At 38.3% G+C, this 27,329-nt stretch overlaps 1 protein-coding gene and 1 long non-coding RNA gene across 2 annotated transcripts in view; one reads left to right on the top strand and one right to left on the bottom strand.

Moving 5' to 3' along the window:
• Positions 1 to 3,776, bottom strand: part of LOC133098136 (uncharacterized) — a 42,968-nt gene extending 39,192 nt beyond the window's left edge. The window contains exon 1 of the long non-coding RNA XR_009702115.1: positions 3,606 to 3,776. This is a non-coding gene — a long non-coding RNA (uncharacterized LOC133098136). The remainder of the gene's footprint in view (positions 1 to 3,605) is intronic.
• The window catches only part of GRB14 (growth factor receptor bound protein 14), a 132,989-nt gene continuing 109,325 nt past the window's right edge, over positions 3,666 to 27,329 (top strand). The window contains exons 1-2 of the mRNA XM_061200828.1: positions 3,666 to 3,904; positions 5,162 to 5,294. Coding sequence (XP_061056811.1) covers positions 3,714 to 3,904; positions 5,162 to 5,294 — 324 coding nt within the window. The 5' untranslated portion in view covers positions 3,666 to 3,713. The remainder of the gene's footprint in view (positions 3,905 to 5,161; positions 5,295 to 27,329) is intronic.

Here is a 27,329-nt window from a genome sequence, read left to right as displayed (position 1 = left end):
ATTTACAAGACATAACTAAAAAATAGCTAGTAACTAGAATATAAAACAAATAAGAAAAAGACAGACAACTCATCATAAAATGGGCAGGAGAATTGGTACTTAGCAAAAGAGAATGTCCAAATGGCAAATAATCACGTGAAAAAATGCTTAACCTCATGAGTCATCAAGAAAAGTCAAATTCCACCATGAGGTATCTCTGTACGTGCACCAGAATATCTATTGTAAGAATTCTAATAATATTCCAATTGTCAAGGATGTGAAGAACTGGGGAAAGGTATGCATTGCTGGTGGTCGTGAAAATTGGTACAATTAATCTGAGAAACTGGCAGAATCTACAGGAGATGAGCATAGGCACACCATGACCTCACAATGCCACTCCTGCATACATGCCATGCAGAAATGCATGCATATGTGCACCAAGAGAAGGGTGCAAAATGTTCACTGCAACAATACTAATAACAGTCCAAATCAGGAAATAGCTCAGATGTTCATCAGTAGTAGAATGGATACATGAATTGTGGTATTTACATACAATAGAAGAGTTAGAAAAACTACAGATACTTGTAAAAGCATGGAAAAATATGGTAAATAACGTGTAAAGGGAACCAAGTCAAGCACGAAAGGATCATACTGCATGAATCCATTTAAAGTTCCAAACCAGACAACCTACTCTATTGTGAGTACGGATGGATACTTACAGTTAAACTATGAGTTGATTACTCTGAAAATCTGGATTGGAGGGCGGGACTTTTGGAGGACTGACAATAATGCATTTCATGATCTGACATCGGTGTTTGCCTTGTGATAATTCATCACACAATTTTGTTTGTGAACTTCTTTTCCGTACATGTGTTATCTTTCCCAGTATAAAGGGTTAAGACATTTGATTTGATGAGAAAGGGAGAGAATAAAGCAAGGAGGACATATTTTCCTTAGGGGTAGGAAGGCCGGGAGGGGCCAGGAGACAAACTGCTTCCTTTGTCATTTTACAGGCTCAAATCAAAAAGGACAAGGGCCACTAGGGGAGGACTTGCTCTTTGGTGCCAAGATATCTGCCTTATTGTTTCAGATATCTTCGTTAGTTATGGGAAGGAAAATCTCTTTTTAACTTCCCTTTTGACAGAAAAATGCCTCTGTATTCTCTTAGGCTGTACTAGGTCTGGTAGTATTCTGCGCCTTTTATGTTGCATAATTCTTTATTTAGAATCATTTTTTTGTAAACCTCCTGGATACAAAAGCTAGTTTGTTGGCTTGCTTCAAAAATGTGAATGAGGTAATTCCATCATTCTTGGTATAGATCTTCAAGGTGTCTGGGAGTAAACTCAATATTAACGTCAATCTACAAGACAAAACTATTTAGGTTCTGATTCCTCAGAGATTTGTTCTTTTTTCTTTTTGTCCCCAGTTACCACAGGTATAACAATTTTTACCCATGGAAGTTAGAGGAGGAGCATAAAGCCTGCAAATGGATACTCCCTGGATTTCCACTAAATGAGAAAATGCCCAGAGAGGGGAGACACAATTGAGATCTCATTCTAACCAATGAATACTCTTTCTTGAGGTTAAAATTTTATGCTGGGAAGTGGAATACTACTGGGCAATAGTATTTCCAGTGATTCCAAAGATACAGTTTCCACCTACCCTTTTCTCTGGCAAAAAAGACAGTCTGCTCCCTCTCTCTCTCTCTCTCTGTGTGTGTGTGTGTTTGTGTGTGTGTGTAGGAGAGACAGAAAGAGAAAGAGTTGTTGAGAATAGAGAGGGGATAAACATTAGCCATTGATTCACTTTCCTGTTAGAATGCTCAAACTATATCATTTTCAGAAAGGAGCAATGGTTGCCTGCAGGACTTTTGGATGAAAATAGGAATGATTGATGATGATCATGATGATGAAAGTATACTTCTTTATGTCTTTAGCTCAAGTTATCTGCAAATACATGACTCTTTTTTATTTTGCTGGAATGACCTCAACATATCTGTATGCTTTTACATTAAACTCTCTTAAAACCCACATACGGAATCCAGACCATACTTCAGGGAATTGGATGTGAATGAGGGCTTTGCCTGGCACACAGCATCAATATGTTAGCTATAATCATGATTAGTATTACTGATTTTATCCCTCAGGGGAACTACTGGGCTTAGCCGTTGCATTGCATAACGTGTCCTACAGACCACACCCAATGTGTGACCCAGGCCAGTACTGCTCTTTATTGGGTCTTAATTTTGACATCAGAAAAATGAAGAACTTGGATTCTGTAAGCTCTTTGACTCAAAGATTTCCTGCCTCAGTGGAGTACTCCAGGTTTCTCACAGGCTGGGGGTGAGCAAACCCTGGGTGTCAGCAGTGGTTGGTGCCAAGGGCTGTGTGTGTGTGTGTGAACACACAGATATGGAGGAGGGGGTTTTGCCAGTTTCTTCAGGAGGCAGTGTTTGCCTTTCCCTGGGCAGAGGTTGAGAAGGTTAAGAAAACCTGGTGTAACAGATGCCAGGGACAGATGTTACCTAATTTGGTCAAAGAACAAAGAGTGTGTAAAATATGTGAAAATCCCAAACAGTGCAGTGGGATGGGGGCACTTACAGGAAGAGCAGAAACAGAATTACTACCCAAGAATTCCGAGTAGGGTTGCCTTATCTCACACGGTGAGCCTAATGTAATTACCACTTCAAACAGTCTGGATGGTGAGGATGGAATCTTCTGGGTTGGAAGCTTGACTGCACTATTACTAGCCCTATTTGTACCAGGTACTCCATGACACTGAGCCCCAATCTCCTTAACTGTAAAATGGGGTAAACATCTAATTTATGAGGCTGTTGTGAGGTGCAGCAGGACTAGGCAGAGTGGGGACTCAGTAAATGACAGCTACTCTTATCAGAAGAAAATTAATTTTTCTAATTCCCAAGATAACGTCAGGTTTACTCATACCTTACTAAGAATCCTCAAACGTCTCAGTAGTTTTCTACACCGATTGTACTCCCTGTTCCCCGTCCACCCCTTCCCCACGCCCGTGTGTTTAGCTGTGGAGTGGAAGGAAGAAGAGGCACGTGGGGGAAAGACCGGGACAAACCTGGCCCCCTGGTCCCCTGGCCTCCAGGCACGGTGGGGCCTGTCATGGCGGCCCGGCGACAGCTTAGGTGATCTCAGACAGCAGAGCAGGAAGAACGAAAGGGTCTGGGGGTCAGGGCTGCCCAGACCCCTGCCCCGCCTACGGTCGGCCAGGCTAGCCCTGCGCGAGCGCCGGCTCACACGGGTCCTACCTCCCGCGGCGCGGGCCCGCCCCGACCTCGGGCTCAGCCTCGCGCTCGGGCGCCCACCTGGGGAGGCGGCGGCCCGGACCTCGGGCGCCGGTAGCCAGGGCCCCGCGCGGGTGGCGCGGGCTCCGAGCCAGCGCCCCGCAGCGCCCCAGCCCCCGAGCGGGGCCCGCCCGGCGCCCTCCCCGCCCCCACTGCGCCTCGCCCCGCCGCCCGCGGCCCCCACCCACCGGCCGCTCCTCCCCTCTCCCCACCCTCCTCCTCCGCCCCCTCCCCTCCCCCGCCGCCTCGCCTACCGCCCGGCCGAGCGTCTGAGCCGCCCCGGCCCGGAGTGCAGGCGGCGAGGCCACCGCACCTGCAGCGTGCTCGGGCTGCCGAGCCGGCACCTCGCCTCCCGCCGCCCGACCTCCTTCTCCCCACGCGCCGGGTCTCCCATGACGCCCGAGCTCCCCGGCCGGCGACAATGACCACTTCCCTGCAAGATGGGCAGAGCGCCGCGGGTCGGGCGGCTGCCCGGGACTCGCCGCTGGCCGCCCAGGTGTGCGGCGCTGCCCAGGGGAGGGGCGACGCCCGCGACCTGGTGCCGGCACCCTGGCTGCACGCGCGGGCGCTCCTGCCCCCTCCGGACGGGACCCGCGGCTGTGCTGCAGACAGGTAGGCAGCCCTCGGAGGGCGCGGGGGAGTGTCCTGGGTTGGCAACCGGCGAGGGGGTGAGGAGGCGGTCCTAGGGGGCGAGCCATGTGCCCAGAGCTGGGCCAAGTTTGTGAAACTCTCTGAAGACAATTGCCTTTGAGCTGGCTCCTACCGGATCAGCAGGACATTGCGATCTCTCAGCGCCTTATAAATAGCATCACCGTTTCATTGAGAGCTTCGGATCTCTCTCGCCTCTGCCCGTCGGTGTGAACTAGGAGGCCGAGCTCCAGGCTGGCCAGCCCCCTTCCTTCTTGCTTCGTGGTCCTGCATTAAAAATAAAATCCTTTTCTTTCATATATTTAAAAAAATCATAGAATAAATGAGTTCACCTCCCACATAGAGTCTTACAGCGACCCTGGAGAGGCAAAGCACGGATTGACATTTGAGCAGTCTTGCTGTTCAGCAGGAAAGAATAGAGGCTTTAAAAGGTTTCCCAGTCTCCATAGCATTCAGCACTAAGTGCCTGTAGAGTTCACAATTTCGCACATACTTCAGGAAAGAAAAAGGCTGCAACAATACAAAAATCTGTAGTCCTTTATATTCATACATTTAAGTGGTGCTTTTTTTTTTTTCTTCTTCAGATTTTCAAAGTGCTTCAACTTCACTGAAGTTAAAATTACTCCGCAGTGGACTAGAGTACATTAACACCAGCAAGTTCTATTCACTTAACCTTCTCAAAAACACTGCCTTGCAGTTTAGTATCTATAAGCACTTGAAAAATCAACAGACTGTGTGTGGGCAACATTGTGAATGAAATTTGAAGTGCGATGAACCACAGCTATAATTAATAAACCATAACTTCCAAAAGTGATTAGTAAAATAGCATAGGGATGAATTCAGTAAATGTTTATAGACTTTGTCAATTTAGCGGATGCAAAACAATGTCTAGCTCCTCAGGATGATTTTTGCATCAATAATTCTGTAGTCTGTATTTCAGCTTCAGGAAAATTATCAGAAGTGCTGGAAATGGGGTTTCCAGGCCTGGTGATTCTTTTTTAAAGTCCCCCAAAAAAGGAATACAAAAGAAGATTGATTTATATCAATTAACTAACTTATTTTGACCCATAGAAAGTACACCACAGACCTTTGCCATATACTTTATATAATATTAGTGTTGTCACAGAGTGGTGCATGCTGGCCTTAACTTTTTAATCCTGACAGCAATTATATTTTACATTCTGTTTTATGTAAATTACATTCTATGTTCTCTTGGTATAGGAGAAAAAAGAAAGATCTTGATGTTCTGGAAATGCCATCTATTCCAAACCCTTTTCCTGAGCTATGCTGCTCTCCATTTACATCTGTGTTGTCAGCAGGCCTGTTTCCCAAAGCAAATTCAAGGAAAAAACAGGTATGCATTTAAAAGTGTTCTAATTCAAAAATCTTAGGAGTTCTACATCCATTTAGTCTTTAAGATACTCTTACACTATTAACAAAGTACTAGCATGGCCTATTTTAAATAACTCTATTGACTGATACAGTTCGTAGTCATTAGTTTCCTTCAGGGTCTCAGTTTTCACATCTGTATAATGGGAACTTTAAAACTTACATGTCAGGCTTTTGGGATGGGTTAAATGAAAGAATATATGTAAAGTACAGAGCCTGGGAGCTATTATTATTCACATTGTAGGTGGGAGAGTTATATATGATAACAGCTGAACGATTTTAAGTCAGAAATTGGAAGGGCTGGCAGTGGTGTTGTGGTGAGAAGGGGATTGACTGGTTCTTTTAATACCTTTTTTAATCTTTCACGTTTTCAACCCAAGCCAACTTTATTTACTAAAGGAAAGTGATAATGGTGAACTGTGGTGAAAGGTAATAGGAGTTTTGGACTCTGCAGGTTTTCTTTCATTTCAGCGAATTCCTCAGTTTGGAGGCTACTGGCTGCAGAAGGCAGATGACTTGTAAGTGATGATTAGCTTATGAATTTAATTTTTATCATTTTCTTTCTTTTCAAGTTTCTACTTTGGGACTGACTTGAGCAAATTAGACATCAAGGACCAAGCAACTATGGGGAGATCCAAAACAATTATACAATTTTTGAAAAAAAAATTAGTGTATCCTAGGATAATCCCATCTCTTTGAATATGCTTTCTCCCAATTTATTTTTTATTTTTTTTATTTTTTATTTTTTTCTCCCAATTTTGAATCAACAAAACAAAGAGAAGCTTCACTATGCAAAATGTACCTTGTTCTTGCAAGGGTAGAAGCAATAAATTTAAATAGTCAGATGCTTGCAGCAAGGAGAGGGATAATGAACAGAGAGGAGAAGACAGTCAATTATTTTCCCCCATCTGTTGTTCTCTTTCGTTTTTTCAGCACTTTTACTACCTGTGATGGGTTCAATAATGTGTGTTTATAGTTTTAGGAATGAAGGAAATGCCCCAGGAAATAGATGAATTCTTGATAATATACAGTAATAATAGAGACAGTAGAGAAGCATTCCATGGGATGTTGTATTTTGATGGATGTCTGGTATAATAAGGCTTATATACTTGTTTTTTGGGGGGGAGGGAGGGGGTTGCAGTTTAATTGGTACATGTGCTTTTTGGATAAGGATTGGAGAAAGTGGGAGTAAATATTCCCGGAGCAGAGGTATGTTCTGAATTAGAGTCTTTGATGGGGGAGGCAAGTCCTTCAGTATGTGGGACTGAGACTTTGGATGGGGAGATGATCAAGGAGGAGACTCTTTCAAGAGCTGTAAAGACAGAGCCCAAGGAAAAAACAGCCCTGCTGAAATGTCTGGGCCTTTTAAGAGCTTGGCTTTGGGGTTAAGATGTAAGATGGGCATGTAGATGATAGATTTGTCTGTGCGTCATGGTGGTGGAAAAAATCGATTCTGGACTGTCCCTATGATCCAGAATGGGAAAAGGAAATATCTGATGATGGCATAATAGGCATTTGGGGAATTTAATACATTGTTTCCCTATTTATGGAGGGCCTGGTATGTTCCTTGCACCATCCTAGGCGCTGAGGCACTGAGCTGGGCAAAAATGCCACTCGAAGGGTGTCTATCAAGGTGGGGCTTTGATTCGGGGTTGGGTTAAGACTTAGGAGTTGAACAGAGGAAGGAGAGAGGACGGGGTCTACTCCGACTTTAATTTTGTGAATGAGCACTGGGAGAATGCCTCATCTACCAGATGTGTCCAAGGGGCAGCGTTTGTTTTGAATAGGGAGAGAATGTTTTATGCTTAAGTTAATAGAGGGAGAAAAACGAGAAAGAGAGTGGGTGTGAGTGTCAGGGTCAAGTAAAGGTTGTGGCCTAAGTACGGGTAGTCATCATCTTAGAGTAAGACGTCTGATCTTGGGGAATAACATTTCTTCAGATCAGGTTTAGCAAATCGGCAACATGGGAGAAGGGTGCTATGCTACCCTTGACTCTGACCGGTTTCCTGCTTCGGCCTTGGGTCCTGTTTCCACGGTGACCTTTTCAGAGAGCACTGCGCCCACACAGACAGCTGTGCTGTTGCAGGAGCAGAGTTCTGGCCTGACTCCTGGAGACCAGTCCCAAAGGGGTGTTTCCACCTGAGAAGTGCCCTTCCTGCTCCTGCTCTCTTCCGTGGCCCGAAGGTTGGGGGTCCCCATGAAGAGAAGGCTATCCCAGAGTTGGGGAAGAGGAACGTTCTTTTTTGCATTCTTTTAGTTCCCTTTTCCCCACCTGGACTTTGCATTTAGAACTGATCCTTTGTTTTTATTCCTTTGTATATGCTCAGTTCTTTGGAATGAGGGAGGTTTTGGGAACAGATGACTCTGTCAGTAATTCTCCCAAGCTCAGTCTTTGTGACACAGATTACCCTTTTACAAGATGATATTTCAGGCCCAATTATCTCTGACCTTTGGTTGAGATGAGGTAAATGACTATATGTGCTAGGTTTCTATTGACTATTATTTATGACTGAAACATTGTAGGAGATGATGTCTCATTTCTTTATAGTCTCTCTTTCATTTGTTTTGTTTAACCGTTCCAGTCATTTTAGCAATTCTTTTCTCCCCATAGAAAAAGTGAAGAATTGCACTTGTTACTTATAAATAAATGACCAGAAAGTTTGAAAGAGTCCAGACTGGAAACGTTAAATTTCATGTGGCCTTTCAAAACCACAGTCAAAAATCATTTTACAGGCCATAAATATTTTTTTTTTTTTTTACAATTTGAGATGTCTCCATAATGCATGAGTGGTAAAATGCATTGAAGCCACAAATAGGATATGCTTTATCTCTTTTTGCAAATAAAATGTCTCAAAGTATACAATACTGTATGCTTTCAGTATTTTTATTTTAAAATAAGAACTAGATTGAGATAAAATCTGGATACTTTATTCCCTCTCCCCACTTTTTTTAAATAGTACTGGCCAGATATATTTTTTAAGCATATTTCTTTGTGTTTATCAATGAAGCATATTTAAAGTGTATGTTCCATATACATGGTTCAGAAAAGTTACCTGCAATTTAAATTTTATATGAAAAGTGTCTTAACCTATGAATTTAGGTGTCTTACTTTTTTTTCTATTTCTGATTGAAATTTACCAGGAAATCATGCTTTAGCACTTATTATTTGAAGAAAGGGAAAGAATAAGATATATTTAGCCCTTGCAAAAGAATCAGTTCTTTTCTCGAGTTTGTCTCCCCCCAGGTTATTTTTGTGCTTGGACTCAGTTTGTGTAGTAGCTCTGCTTAATTGCTTTCCAGGATTTATGTAGGATAACTAATTCAAAATAAAGCTACTGAAGATTTTAAAGATAAAAAATCACCTATGAAAAACAGTGTGTCATGGAATGTTCAAGCTGGAAGAGATCTTTGAGATCATCTAGGTGAAGCACTCTTCTTTTACAGACGACTAAGTTGAGGCTAAGAAATGCTATGTGGCTGATGGTGTCACAGCTAGGACCTGAAAATCGGATTTCTTTTTCTTTTTTTAATTTAAAAAATTTTTATTAAAAATTATTTTTAAATTGAGATATATAAAGTGATATATAACATTATATTAATTTCAGGTGTACAAGATAATGATTTGATATTTGTACATATTCTGAAATGATCACAATAAGTCTAGTTAACATCTATCCATACATAGTTACAAATTTTTTTTTCTGGTGATGAGAACTTTTAAGATCTACTCTTCTAGCAACTTTCAAATATACAATACAGTATTATTAACGATAGTCACCATGCTGTGCATTACATCCTCATGACTTATTTATTTTAACATCTTTACTTGTAAAGTATAATTGCTTTACAATGTTGTGTTAGTTTCTGCTGTATAACAAAGTGAATCAGCCATATGTATATCCCCATATCTCCTCCCTCTTGCGTCTCCCTCCCACCTTCCCTATCCCAACCCTCTAGGTGGTCACAAAGCACCGAGCTGATCTCCCTATGCTATGCGGCTGCTTCCCACTAGCTATCTGTTTTACATTTGGTAGTGTATATATGTCCATGCCACTCTCTCACTTTGTCCCAGCTTACCCTTCCCCCTCTCCATGTCCTCAAGTCCATTCTCTACGTCTGTGTCTTTATTCCTGTCCTGGCCCTAGGTTCTTCAGAACGATTTTTGTTTTTTGTTTTTAGATTCCATATATATGTGTTAGCATACAGTATTTGTTTTTCTCTTTCTGACTTACTTCACTCTGTACAACAGACTCCAGGTCCATCCACCTCACTACAAATAACTCAGTTTCGTTTCTTTTTATGGCATATTCCATTTTATGTATATGCCACATCTTCTTTATCCATTCATCTGTCGGTGGACACTTAGGTTGCTTCCACGTCCTGGCTATTGTAAATAGAGCTGCAATGAACATTGTGGTACTTGACTCTTTTTGAATTATGGTTTTCTTAGGGTGTATGCCCAGTAGTGGGATTGCTGGGTCGTATGGTATTTCTATTTTTAGCTTGTTAAGGCACCTCCATACTGTTCTCCATAGTGGCTGTATCAATTTACATTCCCACCAACAGTGCAAGAGGGTTCCCTTTTCTCCACACCCTCTCCAGCATTTATTGTTTCTAGATTTTTTGATGATGGCCATTCTGACTGGCGTGAGGTGATACGTCATTGTAGTTTTGATTTGCATTTCTCTAATGATTAATGATGTTGAGCATCCTTTCATGTGTTTGTTGGCAATCTGTATATCTTCTTTGGAGAAATGTCTATTTAGGTCTTCTGCCCAGTTTTGGATTGGGTTGTTTGTTTTTTTGATTACAAGCTGCATGAGCTGCTTGTAAATTTTGGAGATTAATCCTTTGTCAGTTGCTTCATTTGCAAATATTTTCTCCCATTCTGACGGTTGTCTTTTTGTCTTGTTTATGGTTTCCTTTGCTCTGCAAAAGCTTTTAAGTTTCATTATGTCCCATTTATTTATTTTTGTTTTATTTCCATTTCTCTAGGAGGTGGGTCAAAAAGGATCTTGCTGTGATGAATGTCATAGAGTGTTCTGCCTATGTTTTCCTCTCAGCGTTTTATAGTGTCTGGTCTTACATTTAGGTCTTTAATCCATTTTGAGTTTATTTTTGTGTATGGTGTTGGGGAGTGTTCTAATTTCATTCTTTTACATGTAGCTGTCCAGTTTTCCCAGCACCACTTATTGAAGAGGCTGTCTTTTCTCCATGTGTAATCTTGCCTCCTTTATCAAAAATAAGGTGACCATATGTGCTTGGGTTTATCTCTGGGCTTTGTATCCTGTTGCATTGATCAATACTTCTGTTTTTGTGCCAGTACCATACTGTCTTGATTACTGTAGCTTTGTAGTATAGTCTGAAGTCCAGGAGCCTGATTCCTCCAACTCCGTTTTTCTTTCTCAAGATTGCTTTGGCTATTCGGGGTCTTTTGTGTTTCCATACAAATTGTGAAATTTTTTGTTCTAGTTCTGTGAAAAATGCCATTGGTAGTTTGATAGGGATTGCATTGAATCTGTAGATTGCTTTGGGTAGTATAGTCACTTTCACAATATGATTCTTCCAATCCGAGAACATGGTATATCTCTCCATCTGTTTGTATCATCTTTAATTTCTTTCATCAGTGTCTTATAGTTTTCTGCATACAGGTCTTTTGTCTCCTTAGGTAGGTTTATTCCTAGGTATTTTATTCTTTTTGTTGCAGTGGTAAATGGTAGTGTTTCCTTAATTTCTCTTTCAGAGTTTTCATCATTAGTGTATAGGAATGCAAGAGATTTCTGTGTGTTAATTTCATATCCTGCTACTTTACCAAATTTGTTGATTAGCTCTAGTAGTTTTCTGGTAGCATCTTTAGGATTCTGTATGTATAGTATCATGTCATCTGCAAACAGTGACAGCTTTACTTCTTTTCCGATTTGGATTCCTTTTATTTCTTTTCCGTCTTTGATTGCTGTGGCTAAAACTTCTAAAACTACGTTGAATAATAGTGGTGAGAGTGGACAACCTTGTCATGTTCCTGATCTTAGTGGAAATAGTTTCAGTTTTTCACCATTGAGAACGATGCTGGCTGTGGGTTTGTCGTATATGGCCTTTATTATGTTGAGGTATGAAAATTGGATTTCTTGAGGCTTTGACAGCCCTTTTTTAGGAAGGTACAATTTCCGCAGAAATTGAGAACCATAAGAGTTGCACAGTAATAAACCTATATCAATTGTTGTTAGTTACTACTCTGCCCATAATACAAAAGCAGAGGCAACAAATCCCATTTGATAATTTCCACCTAAGGACCTGGATTCCTTTTTTTTTTTTCCTTCCTCAAATATAACTGTCTCTTTGTGCTTTTTTTCTCTAGCTTTCTTCTATCTTCTCCCTAAAATTGATATGAAAAATCTATCAAATAATTGATCTATCAACAAATAAGGTTTATTAGTATTATTAATAACCAGATTTTGTGTGCAGTTTACAGTCCACAGTCACACTAAAGCCAGGAAGTGGGTCTGTCACCCACATTTTAAGATTTTGTTTTTTAAAGTACATAAACAGGAAGTGATTTGCCCATGCTTCCACAGTTTAGATAAAGGAAGATCAAAAAGAATGTCATTTCTGAATGTGTTTGCCCCTCACCACACTGTTTTTGGTTTATTCCGTATTGAGTTAAACCTTTTTGTATATCTCAGGAAAATAAAAACTATCTTCCAAATAATTAAGAAATTATTTTCCACATGCTCTGCCTTTGATTTCGTTTTCATCTCACATGTCAGGTACTATCAAAAAATAAGTTCATCTCTGTCCCCAAATTAAACAGCCTCTGATGTCATTCCTTCATGATGTCAGTAATGATCTTAATTTGTACGGTGCGAAACTTGTATGTGTGGTTCTTGTGTGGCTGCTGCATTATCCAAACTCAAATACTCATTTCTTCAATATACACAGAAGTAGAAAGCAATGAACTATGCCCCCATATTCTCGTTTTACAGATTCAGCAGTTTTCAAGATTTTGTCTCATTTACTTCATCTATTCCTTTTTGAAATTTTTATTGTATTTGTTGAAGTACAATAAATAAATTACTTAAAAAAATGTAAAATCTGGACATCCTGTCACTGAATCCCTACCTAGTTTTGTATGCATTGCTGAAAAGTACATTTTTTCATTTAACCAACATGCCATTATTCCCTAACAAAAATAAAAATTCCTTGGTATCATTTAAAATCATTCATAGTCAAATTGTCTTAGTTGGAATGATACATGAAATCCTCAGATTACAAGCTGGTTATGTTTCAAAATCTTTAAATTAGGTCTTTGGCAATTTAAATTTATGGAAACAGCATATCAATTGTATATAGGTCCCCTAGGCAATTTTACAAAATCCTATATAATGTAAAATGAAACGTAAATTTCATATATTTGCAGAAAATATAACAGACACTTTTTCCATTCTCTCTCTTTTGTTTTCCCATAAAAACAGCACATAGTCTCTGCTTCTTTTTCTAAATCCATTTCATCCTCTGACATTTCTCTACAGTCTTGCTTGTCTTGATTGCATGTCACTGCATGTGGCCCCCAGTTGCCACCCCTATTGGAATAAATATTTCCTCCTATTACTGGTTTAGCACGTGGTAACTGACTGGAATCTATCTTTGGAGAGAGCTGTTAGCCCAGTGTGTTCCGCTCTTATTCAGTCAGCTGTGGCCAAGGGGACACAGGGACCTGGACCGTTGTTCACTCAGCAAGGGTTATGGAACAAATTCTGTGAGTAGGAAGTGCGAGTTCAGTAGGTATGATGTATGGAGGTGGGGAGGAAACAATGGACAACTAGTACCCTAGGGAAAAAAAGCTCAAGCAAAAAATAGTTGACACACAAACAAATTCTTATAATATATGAATGATACATGGCAACCCACTGATTAATTTGGCTGACTTAGCCTCCACAGTTCACAGTATCCAACTCCTTTGCCTCAAATCATTTAGTTCACGTGAAGGGCATTTATTTGACAGTGGTTTCAGTTGATGCCACCCTTCAGTGATGGTCATCTTCCTTGGTCCTTGTCCTGAGCCTGCATCTTATTGAGGTCCCTTGGCCTCTGATGACAGGAGCTATCAACTCAGGATCCTCCCTACTTCATGCTAGCTACCTTTGTCTGTAACAGAAGACAGCTGTCTCTTCCTATTTTAAAACTTAAATCGCCTAGCAGATCTTCTGCTTGTTAAGGTTTTATTTCCAGTTTGAAGGTTGCCTCTAATTTTTAGTTAATTTGCAGGATACACTTGCAGTCCAACCTTTATCTGCAACATGACTTTTATTTTTTACTTCTTTGAAAGCTCAGCTTCTGGTTTGTTTTTCCCTAGGGGCATATATTATGTTCTATCAGGAGAAGGAAAATTGGAGTCATTCATGGTTCAATATAAATGTGGATCTTAATATAAAAAAGCTTTCTGCAGTTTTATGGTTGTTGCTTTGAATCATGTCAGCTTATATGGAATAGTAATAAACTCCATTGTATAAGTATGCACTGATTTGAGTGAGGATAAGCAGACTTGGGAATTGTCCTTTTGGTACTCTAGGTAAGGGGTGGCTCAATGGAGAACCTAGGAAATGGCCACAAGTCTTTGCTAAGGAAAGGGAGCAGAAGGGAAGCTTCCAGAATCAGTTTAGAAGACAAATGGGTGAGCTGACATAGGGAGAGCATCTTTTACTTCTTGTCCTTCCCTTTGGTTCCACTCATTGAGTAGTTTTCAAAGCCACAGAGAAAATAAACACAAATAGGAGGATTAACATTCTTAACTAGTTTACAAACGCTTCTGTCTATTCCAAAAGATCCTTTTTAAGTTGGCTGTTGATTCACATGTATTTTTCCATAGATGTAATGTTAGATGTGGTGGTTAGGTTGTTAGGGCAGGCAGTAAAAGTTTTTTTAACCCACAATAGCTCCCCCAGATGGTAGATTTACAACATACTGTGCACCAGTTTTTAATACAGTTTCTATGGAAAGATGTGGGGCCATATGATGTAATTGAAAGATATTGGACTAGGAATCCACAAACCTAGTTTTTAATATGGTCCTGCTGCTGCTGAGTGATGTGATATGAGCCTATTAACCACACTTTCTGGGCCTGAGAGTGCTACAATTTTATTCTATTCCTAAAGCAAGTGATTCTAATGGCTCTTGAAGTACTAATGATTCCATAGTAGACGGGAGGCTTTTTTGGTCCCATTGGCCCCAGCAGTTCCCTCTCAGTCTTTGTTCACATCTTCTCACGTGGTTACCACACCTCCATTGATGAAGAGAACATTTGGGTGCCATGGGGCAAGGCGCACAGGAGCCACCTTTATGGAGATGATGTGGGCAGGAAGGGGCTAGTTAAACTCGAAATCATGCATCAAAGTCTAGGTCCAAATAATAGAGAGTCAGAAAAAGTATTGTATCTGGGAGGGGCCAGGTTGGGTGGTGAAACTGTATTTAAACTTAGAAATAAGGGTATGAGATTAGATATGAACATTGGAGGCTGGCATAGGTTCAGTATGCACCTGGTTGTGCTTGGCTTAAAGGGTTTGAGGTAGGCATAACTTCTAAGTCCTTCTCTAAACAACTCTTGCTCAAGTCATCCACTTGATCACTCAAGCCAAAACCAAGGAGTCCTCTTTCTGGCCTTCTGTCAAGTAGTGCTACATCTTTCATCACAATATACTTGAATCCATAAACTTCTCTCCGTCTCCACTGCTACCATCCCAACTTGAGCTACTGTCTTCTGACATCTAGGCACCTTATAAATGGCCTCCTTGCTTCTATTGATACTTTAGCTTATTTTGGTCCATTTTCCATACACTTGCTAGAAATGCACTTTTAGAAATGTAGATCACATTATCTCACTCCCTAGTTGAAAACTTTTTGATAGCTTAGGATAAAATTCAAAATTCTACCTTGGCCTACAGGATTCTATGTGGTTTGGCTTCTGTCTATGTCTTAAACTGTACTTGCATTCTACTCTTTATTCGTTATACTCCAGCCACAGTAGAGGGACAGTCCTACCTGAATGTGAACTTGGCAAGCTTTTTTCTACCTCAGAGCCTTGAGCTTGGCTGTTTCCTCCATCTGGAACCTTTTTTCCTGGTTCTTTACAAAGCTGACTCTTCTTTATTCTTTAGATATCAGCATAAGATCATCTCATCAAGGAGGCCTTTTTTGACTAAAGTATCCCTCTACACCGTTTTTTTTTTTTTTTCCATCCTATCACATTTCCTAGTATATTTCCTTGGTTGTACTTAGCATAATCTGAATTGTCTCATTTATTTATTTGCTCTAATTACTGTTTTTCTTTCCAAATAAAGTGCTTTGGTTTTGTTGTTCTTGGGTTCTTTCCTTAAAAGAATTAATGAGTAAATGGATTAATGAAGATAAGTAGTTAAAACCAATTTAACAAATTATATTTTGACATATTTATTCTAATCATGATTAATCATCTTCCTCCTCTTCATCAAATTTTAAAATGTATTTCTAATTTTGTTAAGAGATTCTATTAACAAAAACAAAGTTATATACTAGGCTCCTGGACCAGTGAGATTTTAGCAGTATATGTCTTTTGCTTTCGTTACACGCATAGGAAATTCTGATCATGTGTAATGACATTAACGGATATATTTCTGATTTTAATCATTATTCTTATCTAATGGAATTGTAAGTGAAAAGTACATGGTGAATTGTCATACTTCCAGCGTATAGTGTTAAAAATCCACACATTTAGAAAAAATTAAGTGGAATATCAATTGGGTTTATAATACGGGTCTCTTAGAGCAAGGAGTAGATGTTAGCAAACGTTTTAATTGTTACCTGTTAATGTCATTGGTAAATGATTTAGGCCAGTGCTCATGCTGTAGAAATGGGGAGACATATACACCATGGATATACATGAAGACTTTCCAAGAGATTTACAAACTCAAAGATTTAAGATAACCAGCTTTCAGATCCTCATCTTCCATTTGTACTTTTTCCTAAAACCCACCTGTGTTCACAGTAACCTTCTCACTTGGTGCATTACCCCGGGGCATGTAAACCTCTACGGCATCACACACAGGGAAAGCTTCCTTTAATGATTAATCAAAGTACCATGAATCAGAAGGGGTTCCTGTCTTTTTATGCCTTATATTTCTGTTAAGGGAAGACATAGTTAGAAATAAGGATTTTGGCTAGTGTTGAAACATTCTGAATTCAGATATATGATGATGTGATGGGAGTAATGACAGTTTTCATTTTTCATTTTTCAATTTTCATTTACTGACTTCAGTTCTTCCCTCTACTGACTGTTGTCAAACATATATAGCCTTTGAGGGAGAGTTTCCTAAGAACAAAGCAAATAGCGCACCAGTGGGAAATACTGAATGCTGAAAATGGCCTTTTGTGATGTATTTTCCACTATTCTCACCACTTGAGACACATCCATAGCTGAAAAAAAAATGTGCCTACAAACATCTGATGTTATATATAGGTTAGTGCTGTGGGTGAGGGAAGTTCTCTGGGAAGCCGACTTGGAGCCTAGGTTTGCCTGCAAGAAGTTTACTGGGGCTCAGAGCCCTTGGAAACAATGCCTGTGGGATGGACACAGGGACAAGTTGGGCTGCAGTGCAGCCACAAGAGAGGCATCAGCTGATCCCCTAGGAGCTCAAGCTGGGATGGTCTTACAGAATTGTTCAGAATTAGGGCTCAGAGGCTGGGCTGCCCTGCAAGGACCTGATCTTGGGCATGGTGGCTCTCTTCAGCTGAGAGCAATGGCAGGCAGGGAGGACTTAGCTGGGTCTTAGTGGCTGACACACTAACAGCAGGGAGAATTAGTGCTTCACTCCTGAAGGGGGCAGGCTTGGACGGTGTGCTGCAGCATCTACAATAGTTAGTAGCTCGGATTATTTTAAATGTAACAGAAATCCTGTTTGAGACTACCAAATTTTTGAAGATAAATTGGATAAAACTCAAGGATATAATTTGTACATAATTTCTTTCAGATTTTGTGTCTTAATATTGTCCTGTTTTATCAAATCATATAATGAAATATTAATTCCAGTCAGTTCCCATCCTATTTTATCATAAAATATGTTAATGTTTTCCACTTTCTATTAATAAAATATACTAGCTGCTAGACTAATTTTTAAAAGTATATACCATTTGCTTTCATTAAAACCATAAGAAAATTTTATCATGATGAATACTACAATTAATGAAGCTGTTTCTAATTTTATACTTAATTGTTAAAAATTACATCCAAAAGCTGAAAATCAAGGTAGAAATGTACAGTCACACAATTGCCAAAGGAACTCCATGGCTTTCCTAGCACTTTGTCATACTCCTCAGAACTCTTAATTCTGTATTATTTTAATTTTGAGAGCTTTCAGCTATTTCTTTTAAAAGATATATTCCATAATGAATTTTTAGTGGTCTTTAAAATATTTTTTCTCAGAATGCATATTGATAACTCCGTTTGAATTGAAAAGTAAAGTTGGACTCTATTTGATAGAACATTAATCTGATTTGGCTGATTGATTTGAGAGTGAGGACTAACTTTTCCAATTATATGGTTGACATTTTTCTTAAACTGAATGAACTAAATTTACAGTCCTAAACTTTTTTTTTAATGTTTAACTTAGAAGGATTAAAAAAAATATTTTTGTTGAAGTATAGTTGATTTACAATGTTGCGTTAGTTTCTGGTGTACAGCAAAGTGATTCAGTTTTATATATATGTATATTCTTTTTCATATTCTTTTCCATTATGGTTTATTACAGGATATTGAATATATAGTAGTTTGTGCCTGCTAATCCCAAACTCCTAATTTATCCCTCCCCTATTCCCTTTTCCCTTTGGTAACTATAAGTTTGTTTCTATGTCTGTGAGTCTGTTTCTGTTTTGTAGATAAGTTCATTTGTATGGTATTTTAGATTCCACATATAAGTGATATCATATGATATTTGTCTTTCTATATCTGGCTTACTTCACTTAGTATGATAATCTCTAGGTCCGCCCATGTTGCTGCAAATGGCATTATTTCATTCTTTTTATGGCTGAGTAATATTCCATGTCTATATACATATCACATCTTCTTTATCCATTCATCTGTTGGTTGCTTCCATGTCTTGGCTACTGTAGATAGTATACATCCCTAAACTTTTGATGAAAATACATTTAAAGCACATTATAAGACAAAAGCATTTTATTAAAAAAATTGGAAATAATGCAAAAGCCTCTTCAGTATGTTGGTTTGGCCAAAGTGTGATAAAATTAACACTTTTCCCTCATATTTTTCTGAGTGTTTTACTTTGAACAAAATATATTTAAGTGAAAGGGTACCATATCGTTAGTGGTAAAGCCTTGTTGATAAATTGTCCAGAAATTGAGAAAATGAATGAATATGATTGGGTGACAAATCTTTTCCAAGTCAGGTGGTTTACATTCATTGTTTTCAGTTACATTATAAGAAACCTTAGTTGATTTACTGGATGATGGATCATTAAAAACTATTTTTAGCTCAGATGGAGTTCAAAGATTGACATTGCCTTCTACTACCTCTGCACTCTTTTCTCCCTTACTCAGCTTAGTTTTTCTCTCTAGCACTTACTGTAATCTGGCATATTACATGTTCACACATGTATCTGTTTATTCTCCCATTGCCTTTTCGCACTAGAACATGAGCCCTGTGAGGGCAGGGACTTTGTTTTATATACTACTCAATCTCCAGCAGATAGAGCAATGCCTGGCATTTAATAGGCCCTCAGTAAATTTTGCTGAATGAAAGAATAAATGAATGAATTAATGCATGGGGAAGGAGCAGAGGAAGTAGTTATTATTAAGGGAAGGAATGAGGGAATATTTGAGAATGTACTGATAGTTTAATATAAATGATAAAGAGTTTGGAAGGAAACTTAGGAATGTGAATTTGGTTTAGTTACTGGGAGAAGTCTGATATTGTTAGATGTTAAAAGAGATCCTCATCAGGATAAACATTTGAGTATTGATTTACCACTATTAGCACATTCTAAATTTGGATAACCCCTGCTTAGAATAAATACTGTTCTTTGCCTCTTTGGTCTCCTTATAAGCATTTTCAGTCTTAGCAGCCCAGGAGTGCCAGTTAAAAAGCATGTATGCTTTATGGGACTAAGTCCAGTAAAAGCTTTTCAATCAACCCACATTCACAGTGGAAGATTACTTTCACTCTTGGGAAGGATGACACATGCATGTGAAGCCAGTATTCAGATGAAAGGGGTACTTTGATATTATTTAACTGTGTATTGGCAAGACTTGGGCAAGTATCTAGTTTCTCTTTAGAGACATTTTGCATTATATTACAGTACTCTTACTGTGCTGTGCCAGGGAAATTAAGATCAGCTGGAACACTCTGTAGGTCATTGGCTTAGAATCTTAGGGCACTGGGAACTTGATGTTTTGTTTTCATGACCTCATTTAGGCTGAACCTGTCTTTGTCTCAAAGGCATAAGGGCCCCTTTACCAAACCATGTCTGTACCTTGGGACATGTATGGGAAAGGTTGAGAGAAAAGTGATTTGAAAGTATTGGGTCAACCTCCATGTAAAGAGTACTTGATAAATTAGGACTCTTTAGTCAAGGAAGATGAGGAGGTGGTATAATTAAAGTCCCCTCAACATGGATGTAGCCATCCAATTCCATGAAATCTGAAACATACTTTGAAGGTTAAAGAAGATAGTTTTAAGAAAAATGAAAGGAAGAAATGTTTACAGGTCATGTTGCAGTTCACAGGCCTTGTGCTCTGGCAGATGCTTTCTGCAGAGATTTCCAGAGGACGTCACTCTTGTGGAATGAAGCACCTCCTCCATGTTTCTCACAGTGGGAGTATATGGCATGTATATGCATATGGGGTGTGTGAGGATTGTGGGAGGGCCATATGGGAAGTTGCACGATAAACATGGAACACTTTTCTAGAACAATAATTTTAATTGAAAATAGGAGAAAACAGTTTTATATTAAAATAAACATTCCTGTTTTTATGAATAGAATGCATAATTTACATGGATTTTTAAGAACAAATTATATACCTTAGAGTTATTGCCTACCCTGAGATGGCAAGGGCTGTGTAATGACTTTCTTTTGCATTTTTGGTAGTTCTGATGGAAAAATTTGAGAAACACTAGTGTGGTTTTCAGGTCTGTGGGACGTGGCTTTTTGTAATTCTCAGGAGGATAGGTTATCATCTCTCATTTCCTTCTCAGTTCTTCTTTCTTGCTAAAGCTTCTCTGATTTTATTGGTACCTATATCATTAATATCGAGGATATTGGGTTATTAAACATTTAAAGTGTTTTTCCTACTCGGCTTTCCTGCAGCTTGGCAGGAAATTGCTCTCACTAAAATCTCTAAAGACCACCATATTCCTGAAGACCTACTTCAGTGCTTATTTTGATACCTCAGCAGTTTGGGGCATTTTTGACTACTCTTTCCTTCTTGAAACATTCTCTTGGCTTCTACTTCTTATAGGTCTCTGTTGGAGGATCTTAGTGTTGGTGTTCCTTAGGGTTTTATACTACAGCTTTTTGTTTTCATTTTATTTTCATTTTACTGCCAGAGTGATCTCATCTACTCCCATGGCCTCAATTACAGTCTACATATAAGTCTAGACTAGGTTATCCTGGGCTACTTGCAAAATATCTTTATTTATACAGTCCATAGACATCGCACACTCAGCATATTCCAGACCAAATTAATACTTTTCCTCTAAAACTTACTTCTTCTCCTGTGTTGCCCTTCATTGGGAATGGCATGCTCTCTACTTACTAGAAAATCAGAAATCTTCGTTCTCTTTTGGCTGCTCCCAATTCCTCTGTCTCCTCATACAATTGGTTACAAAGTCCTCTTGGAAAAACAACTGTTGAATTTATCCATTTTTTACAACCTCTCTGCCATTGTCAGAGTTCAGACTGAATCATCTCATAATTACTTTGAGAGTCTCCTCACTGATTACTCCGTTTTTAGTCTTGTTCTACTCCTAGAAGTGTAACATGCTTAAAACAATTTTTTTTAAATTGAGGAGCTAAAATTCATATAACATAAAATTAACCATTTTAAAGCATATAATTCAGTGGCATTTAGTACTTTTACAGTTTCTTTTACAGTGTTGTGCAACAGTTACCTTTATTTAATTCCATCACCCCAAATAGAAACCCTGTATCCATTAAACAGTCACTCCCTACCCCTGCCTTCCCCCAGCCCCTGGCAACCATTAATTTGCTTCCTGTCTCTATGCATTTAGCTAATTCTAGATATTTCATATAAATGGAATCATATAATACATGACCTTTTGTGTCTGGTTTCTTTCACTTAGCATGTTTTCAAAGTTCATCCATGTTGTAGCATGTAATAATATGCTTTCAACCGTGAAATAATTCCAAACATGTAGAGAATTTCATATTTTTTCTTTTGAAGAAACAGGAGGTTGTTCATACATGGTAGCGCCCCTCTTTGTTTCTTTGTTCTCAATCTTGTTTTGTCTCTCCTTTCCCCCTACTATGAGGGAACCACTGTTCTGAGTTTGGCGAGTATCCTTTCCTTCCATGTTTTTATACTTTTGCAATATATAGCACCGTACTGTGTTTTAGTGATTTATGTAAAAATATATATTGAATGTATATCTCTGCAACTTGCTGTTTCATTCAACATTTTTGATTAATCCATGTCAGTAAATGTAGATCTAGTTTATTTTATTTCATTGTAAGTATATATTACAATTTATTTATCCTTTCCCCATGGAAGAAAATCGAGAATCTTCTTAATTTCTATCATTAAAAAACACACCGAAGTGTAAGGGCTTCTCTACTGTATGTATTTATAAGTGGGATTATTTGCCTCTAGAGCAGGTACATGACCAGTTTTACTAGATGTTGCCAAATTGTTCTCCAAAGTGATTGTACCCACCAGCACTATATGTGTCTCCATTTCCACACTTTCTCATCATCAGCTGGCATTTTCAGATTTTAAAGTTTTTGCCAATGTGATGAGTGTAATCAAATTTAATTATGACATTAATTTGCTTTAGCTTGACTACTTGTAAGGTTGAGCATCTTTTCGTTTGCTTCTGGCCATTCGTATTTCTTCTTTGTGAATTATCTATATTTTTCTATTGTGTTTGTCTTTCTTATTGATTTGTAAGAGTCCTTTATATAGTATGGATACTAATCTTTTTGTAATTAGAAACACTACAGTAATCTTTTCTCAGTAATTGTGGCTCGTCTTAACTTTGTTTACACTGTCTTGTGAAATAGAATATTTTTGTCTTAATTTAGTTAAATCTAGTTTTGTACTTGTGTGCATCTTACTTAATAAATTTTTTCCTCCTTCTGTGTCATGAACATATTTTCATCTAGTCATTTTAACGTTTTACTTCTCACACTTGAGTCTTTAACACAGCATGACTTGTTTTTATGTATGATAGGATTCTAATTTTTTTCCAAATGGGTATCTACTCATACAAATACCATTTATTAACCACCTCTTCCTTTCCAAAGCATTTTAGCATTTCTTTGATCATGTATCATGTTCTCTTTTTTATAGTGAAGTGATGGTTTTAAAGGGCAAATCAGATAATTTCATTCTTCTCTTAAACCATTCCTCAGATCCCCATCATTCTTCGAATACTGATTTTAATAGGGCTCTTGGGGTACTACTTAGCTGGACCACCTTTCTAATCCTGTCACCAACCCTTTCCTCCTTATACTCTGTGCTTTAGCCACACTGAAGTCCTTTTAGTTTTCTAGTGTATCATTCTTTTGCTTATCTGACCCAGTGAGGAGTAGGTCTTTATGTAAGATGTTCGATCTTCCTGCATCTCTTTTCTGTTTAATCTTTAAAAAGCTAACTTCCAATACCTCTCTTCAAACACTTAGCTGAGAGAGTCTTCTCTTCCTCTCCCAGATCTGTGGTAGGTGCCCTGCTACTAGGTCAGTTATGTTGCATCACCCGTCTGTTGACATATCAGTGTTCCACTATCCAGGAAGCTCTCTGGGGGCAGCAGGAATCAAGTTTGCCTTAGACGTCAATGCATTTCCAGACCCTAGCATTGTACCTGGCACATTGTAGGCCCTCTATAAATACTTGCTGAATTGAACAGATGGTGCAGATAACATTTTTTACCTAAAGTAGCATTTGTCTTTGAAATATCTGATAGATGATCTATATAGTCTCCTTAAACATTTTCAGTGATGAACTTAATTTTCTTGTGACCAATAGAACCCTAATAAAAATGCTTTCTTATGAACTGCATGTAAACCAAGATTGTGTATAATTTTTAGAAAATAATTTAATTACAAGTTTTTGTAGGATTTTACCTTTCCGTATTTAAATTTTAATTTTGATCTATTCTTCCAGCATGTCAGGATATTATTGAATTGCATTCTTTCTTTACAGTAATTGTCCCTCTCAGTTTTGCTTCATATGCATATAGGTATAGATGACATTAGTGTCTTCATTCAAGAGTGAAAAACAAAGCTTGCTACTCTAGCCTGCTTCAAAGGTGATGCTAATGGATTAGTCAACACTTTTTTTCTCAACATGTTGCTAATCCATTCAACCAATATTTATTGTGTCTGCTTTGTACTAGTCATTGTGTTTGGTATATGTATAATTGTGTCATCATTCTGGTCTTATTCCTGTTTGGTCTATCAGGAGTGTCATGAGATATTGCTCAATTATTCTTTAGAAATTAAGATATTTTAGTCCTGGATATTTCTTTGACCTATCAGTCTAGAGGCTTATTTAAAGATAATAACTTAGCAGTTATTACTGTTATCAGTAATATTTATTCAGTCCTTACAATGCACCAGGTGTTGTGCTAAGAAGATAAGTTTTATAACATCTACTTTTCCCAATACCTCAGTGAAGTAGATGCTGTCATCATATCCATCATATAGGAAAGGATGTTTAAGAAAGATTGTATCGTTTGATCACAATTTTACACAGACGGGAAGCGACAGGGGCAGGATCCGAACTCAGACTCCCCTGTATTAGTGACATTTGCAGACTCCTGATGACCCTTCCTTTCTTCCTCCCTTCCTCCATTCTTTTTTTTTTTCCCCTTAAAATTTTTTTAAAAACAAAAAGGAATGTTTTAAATAGACCAGCCCCCTACTATGAATAGTTTTGCAAGGTAGAATTCTAGAGGTAGGCATTGCTGAGACATCTCTCATACATGGTGTAACCAGTGTGCCCGATGGAACAGAGCCAGTTTTAGATTTACCCAGAGGTTCCTTTCACTTAATATTAGCTTGAACTTGATTAGTTTATCTCTAGATATATGAAATTTAGTAATTGTACAGAGTTTAAATATTAAAATGCTTTTTGCTTCTTTGAGAAGAATGACTTTTCAAAACTATTAAGATTGGCTCCTAGATTGTGGAGGTCCAAGCAGTTTAGAGCAGTGTGACTTCTCTTCTGCTGGTTCCTAAGGGTACATAGAGCCTCCTGCCTCTGTGTTAGTGATGATACAGTTTCCAAGGTACTTTCAAATATGTTATCATTTTTATCCTTTTAACATCTGAATGTTGTCAGTAGGAGAGTTAGTGTTATCTCAGTTTTACAGATGGAAAGAAGCAGGGTCAAAGATCAAGGGTTAAATCCTATAATCTTGCATAGTGAGGACTTGAACCCATATTTTCAGATTTCAATGCCAGCCCCGAGTGCCTAACACGAAATTGATAGGTGGCATTCTACTTAAAAACTACATATAAAATTCCTCCTTTGTGCTTTCAATATCACCAATGTTTATGTAGTGGGACATAGATTGTGACAGTCGTAAGAGTTGTCCTTTAAACTTCACGTGAAACCCAACCTTACTCTATTCTGATCTCCTTCTGCCTCCAGTGCTTTTAATTTTTATGGTATTGGTATATTGCTTTCAGTAAATATAAAAAAAATCCTTTTTATTGTGGTTTCAGGAAGTGTTAGAAGTCCTTATTATTATTTTTTAAAGTAGGATTTTGGATGATTTTTTGGAAACTACCAGGGAAATTGGATCATTCTCAAATCAGGATGTACTCTGACTGAAAGAGCTTAGCTGTGCTCTGGGGTGTTAAATTAATTTTTCATTGACAACCCTTGACTGGGATTTAACTGAGGTTTAAGTTAGTAAAAATCCTGCTCTGTGACCTAGAGAACAATTGGATGAAGTAGATGAAGGGGAGAACAGTGTATTTTCTCACCCTGTTTGTTGCATTGGACAGAACCCAGGTCATCTGCAGAGATAGTAGAGATTTGGTACGGACCTGTCCTGCCACTACATTGTCACCTTTAGCAAATCAAATACCCATTATTAGACTAAATGTAGGGCTGTAAATATCAGTGCAGAGAATACTGGTCTTTAAAGCATGGGATCAAAAATGATATAAGTGTTCATAGATCGAATTAAATTCCATTAAAAAGAGAAGTTAGTATCCTTCATTTATTAATATGATTACCCTCCAATCCCAGAAAAGTTGTTTTGTATATGTAATGCATTAAGGTGGCAATTCTCAAAGCTCATCAGGCATGTCACATACCTAGAGTGTTTGATATAAGTGAAGATTCCTGGGTCTTATCCCTGGGGAGTCTATTTCCATAGGTCTGGAGTGGGGCCGAAGTATTAGAACTTTTAAGAAACACCTATTAGGAGATTCTTATGACTCTGATGCAGGTTGTCTGTAGACCACTTTAGAGGAAACTTTGGGATCATCTGATTGAATCAAGGGTTGAAAGAACGGCGTTTTCCTTACAGAGGAAGAATTAGGCAATCCACCGTTAGTATGGAAGTGTTACTCCATGTGTACATCCACATGCTTTAGATGCATTTGTGGTTCTGTAAAATAATTTCTAGAGGATAACACTTGTCTAAATATTTTTACTTCCTCTCCAAGCTGATTTGAAATCACATTACCTTTAAAAGTAAGGTGTATTTGTGGTTTAATAAAGAACTTCTACGGCCATGGGAATTGGCACAGCTCTGTGACTGGTGAAGTGTTTGCTGAAGTAGATCACACAGGAGGGTGCTGTTGAGATATGGTTTTGTCTGTAGTTAGTTCCGAAAACAGACAGCAGAGGGGGCATGCTGTAAATGACCCAGAGAACCTGTGACTGGATTATTTTAATATGAATTATTCTAGATTGCATCATTAATTCATTTCATTTTGACCATTAGAAAACTATCATTTTTGAAACAAATGGTCTATTTAAAGAAAGACCATGTGATCAGACATTTTTATCAGTTACTTATTTGAGGAAACATATTTTAATTGTATATTTAAATAATTCTGGTTTCTTTTCACATTATGTTGTGAACACTGGTTCTAGCTAGCATCTCTTACAGCTAGGGTTTTTTTTTTTTTTTTAGTTGTAAGAACTAAGAGTCTGATAAGTTAAATGGTTAGTTGATTATAAAATTAGAATTGACAGATACCTCCTACAGATTATTTGTTGAATAAAGTTTTGTAGTGTTTGCCTAGGTATTGAAGACACATATCATTCAGACTATATCATATCATTAAAAAATTGGAAATGAATCCCATATCCTAAAACTTTTTTCTTTCCTTCCAGACTTAGTGCATATGTAGACTCTTTGTTCATAACTTGGTGTTTTTTTTTTAATGTGGCATTTTCCAATACATGCTTTTATCAGTTATTAATTAATGTTCTATTAGTAACAATAGAATAAATCAACTTGAGTTAGGTTACTAAGCAGAAAAGGAATGCTTCCTTTGCCGTTCTTTTTGTCATATTGTGACCTTTTTGAAGCCAGGGACTGTTTGTTCCTTTTTATCTTTTTAGTTTCTACTGTGAAACATTGGACAGAGTAATGAGTGTCACTGTTGGTGTTAATTCCTAGATACAGGCTATGCTGGATTAAAAATGCCTATCGATTCTTTGCTACACCCCCCATTGAGAGGTGGAATCTGTATCTTGTCCTCTAGAATCTTTGAGAGATCTGATTATTTGACCAATGTAATACAGTGGAAGTGATACT

This window comes from Eubalaena glacialis, chromosome 1, assembly GCF_028564815.1.
Source record: "Eubalaena glacialis isolate mEubGla1 chromosome 1, mEubGla1.1.hap2.+ XY, whole genome shotgun sequence".
Lineage (NCBI taxonomy): Eukaryota > Metazoa > Chordata > Mammalia > Artiodactyla > Balaenidae > Eubalaena > Eubalaena glacialis.
The sequence above is the reverse complement of the archived record's forward strand: the minus strand, read 5'-3'. Positions and strand labels throughout refer to the sequence as shown.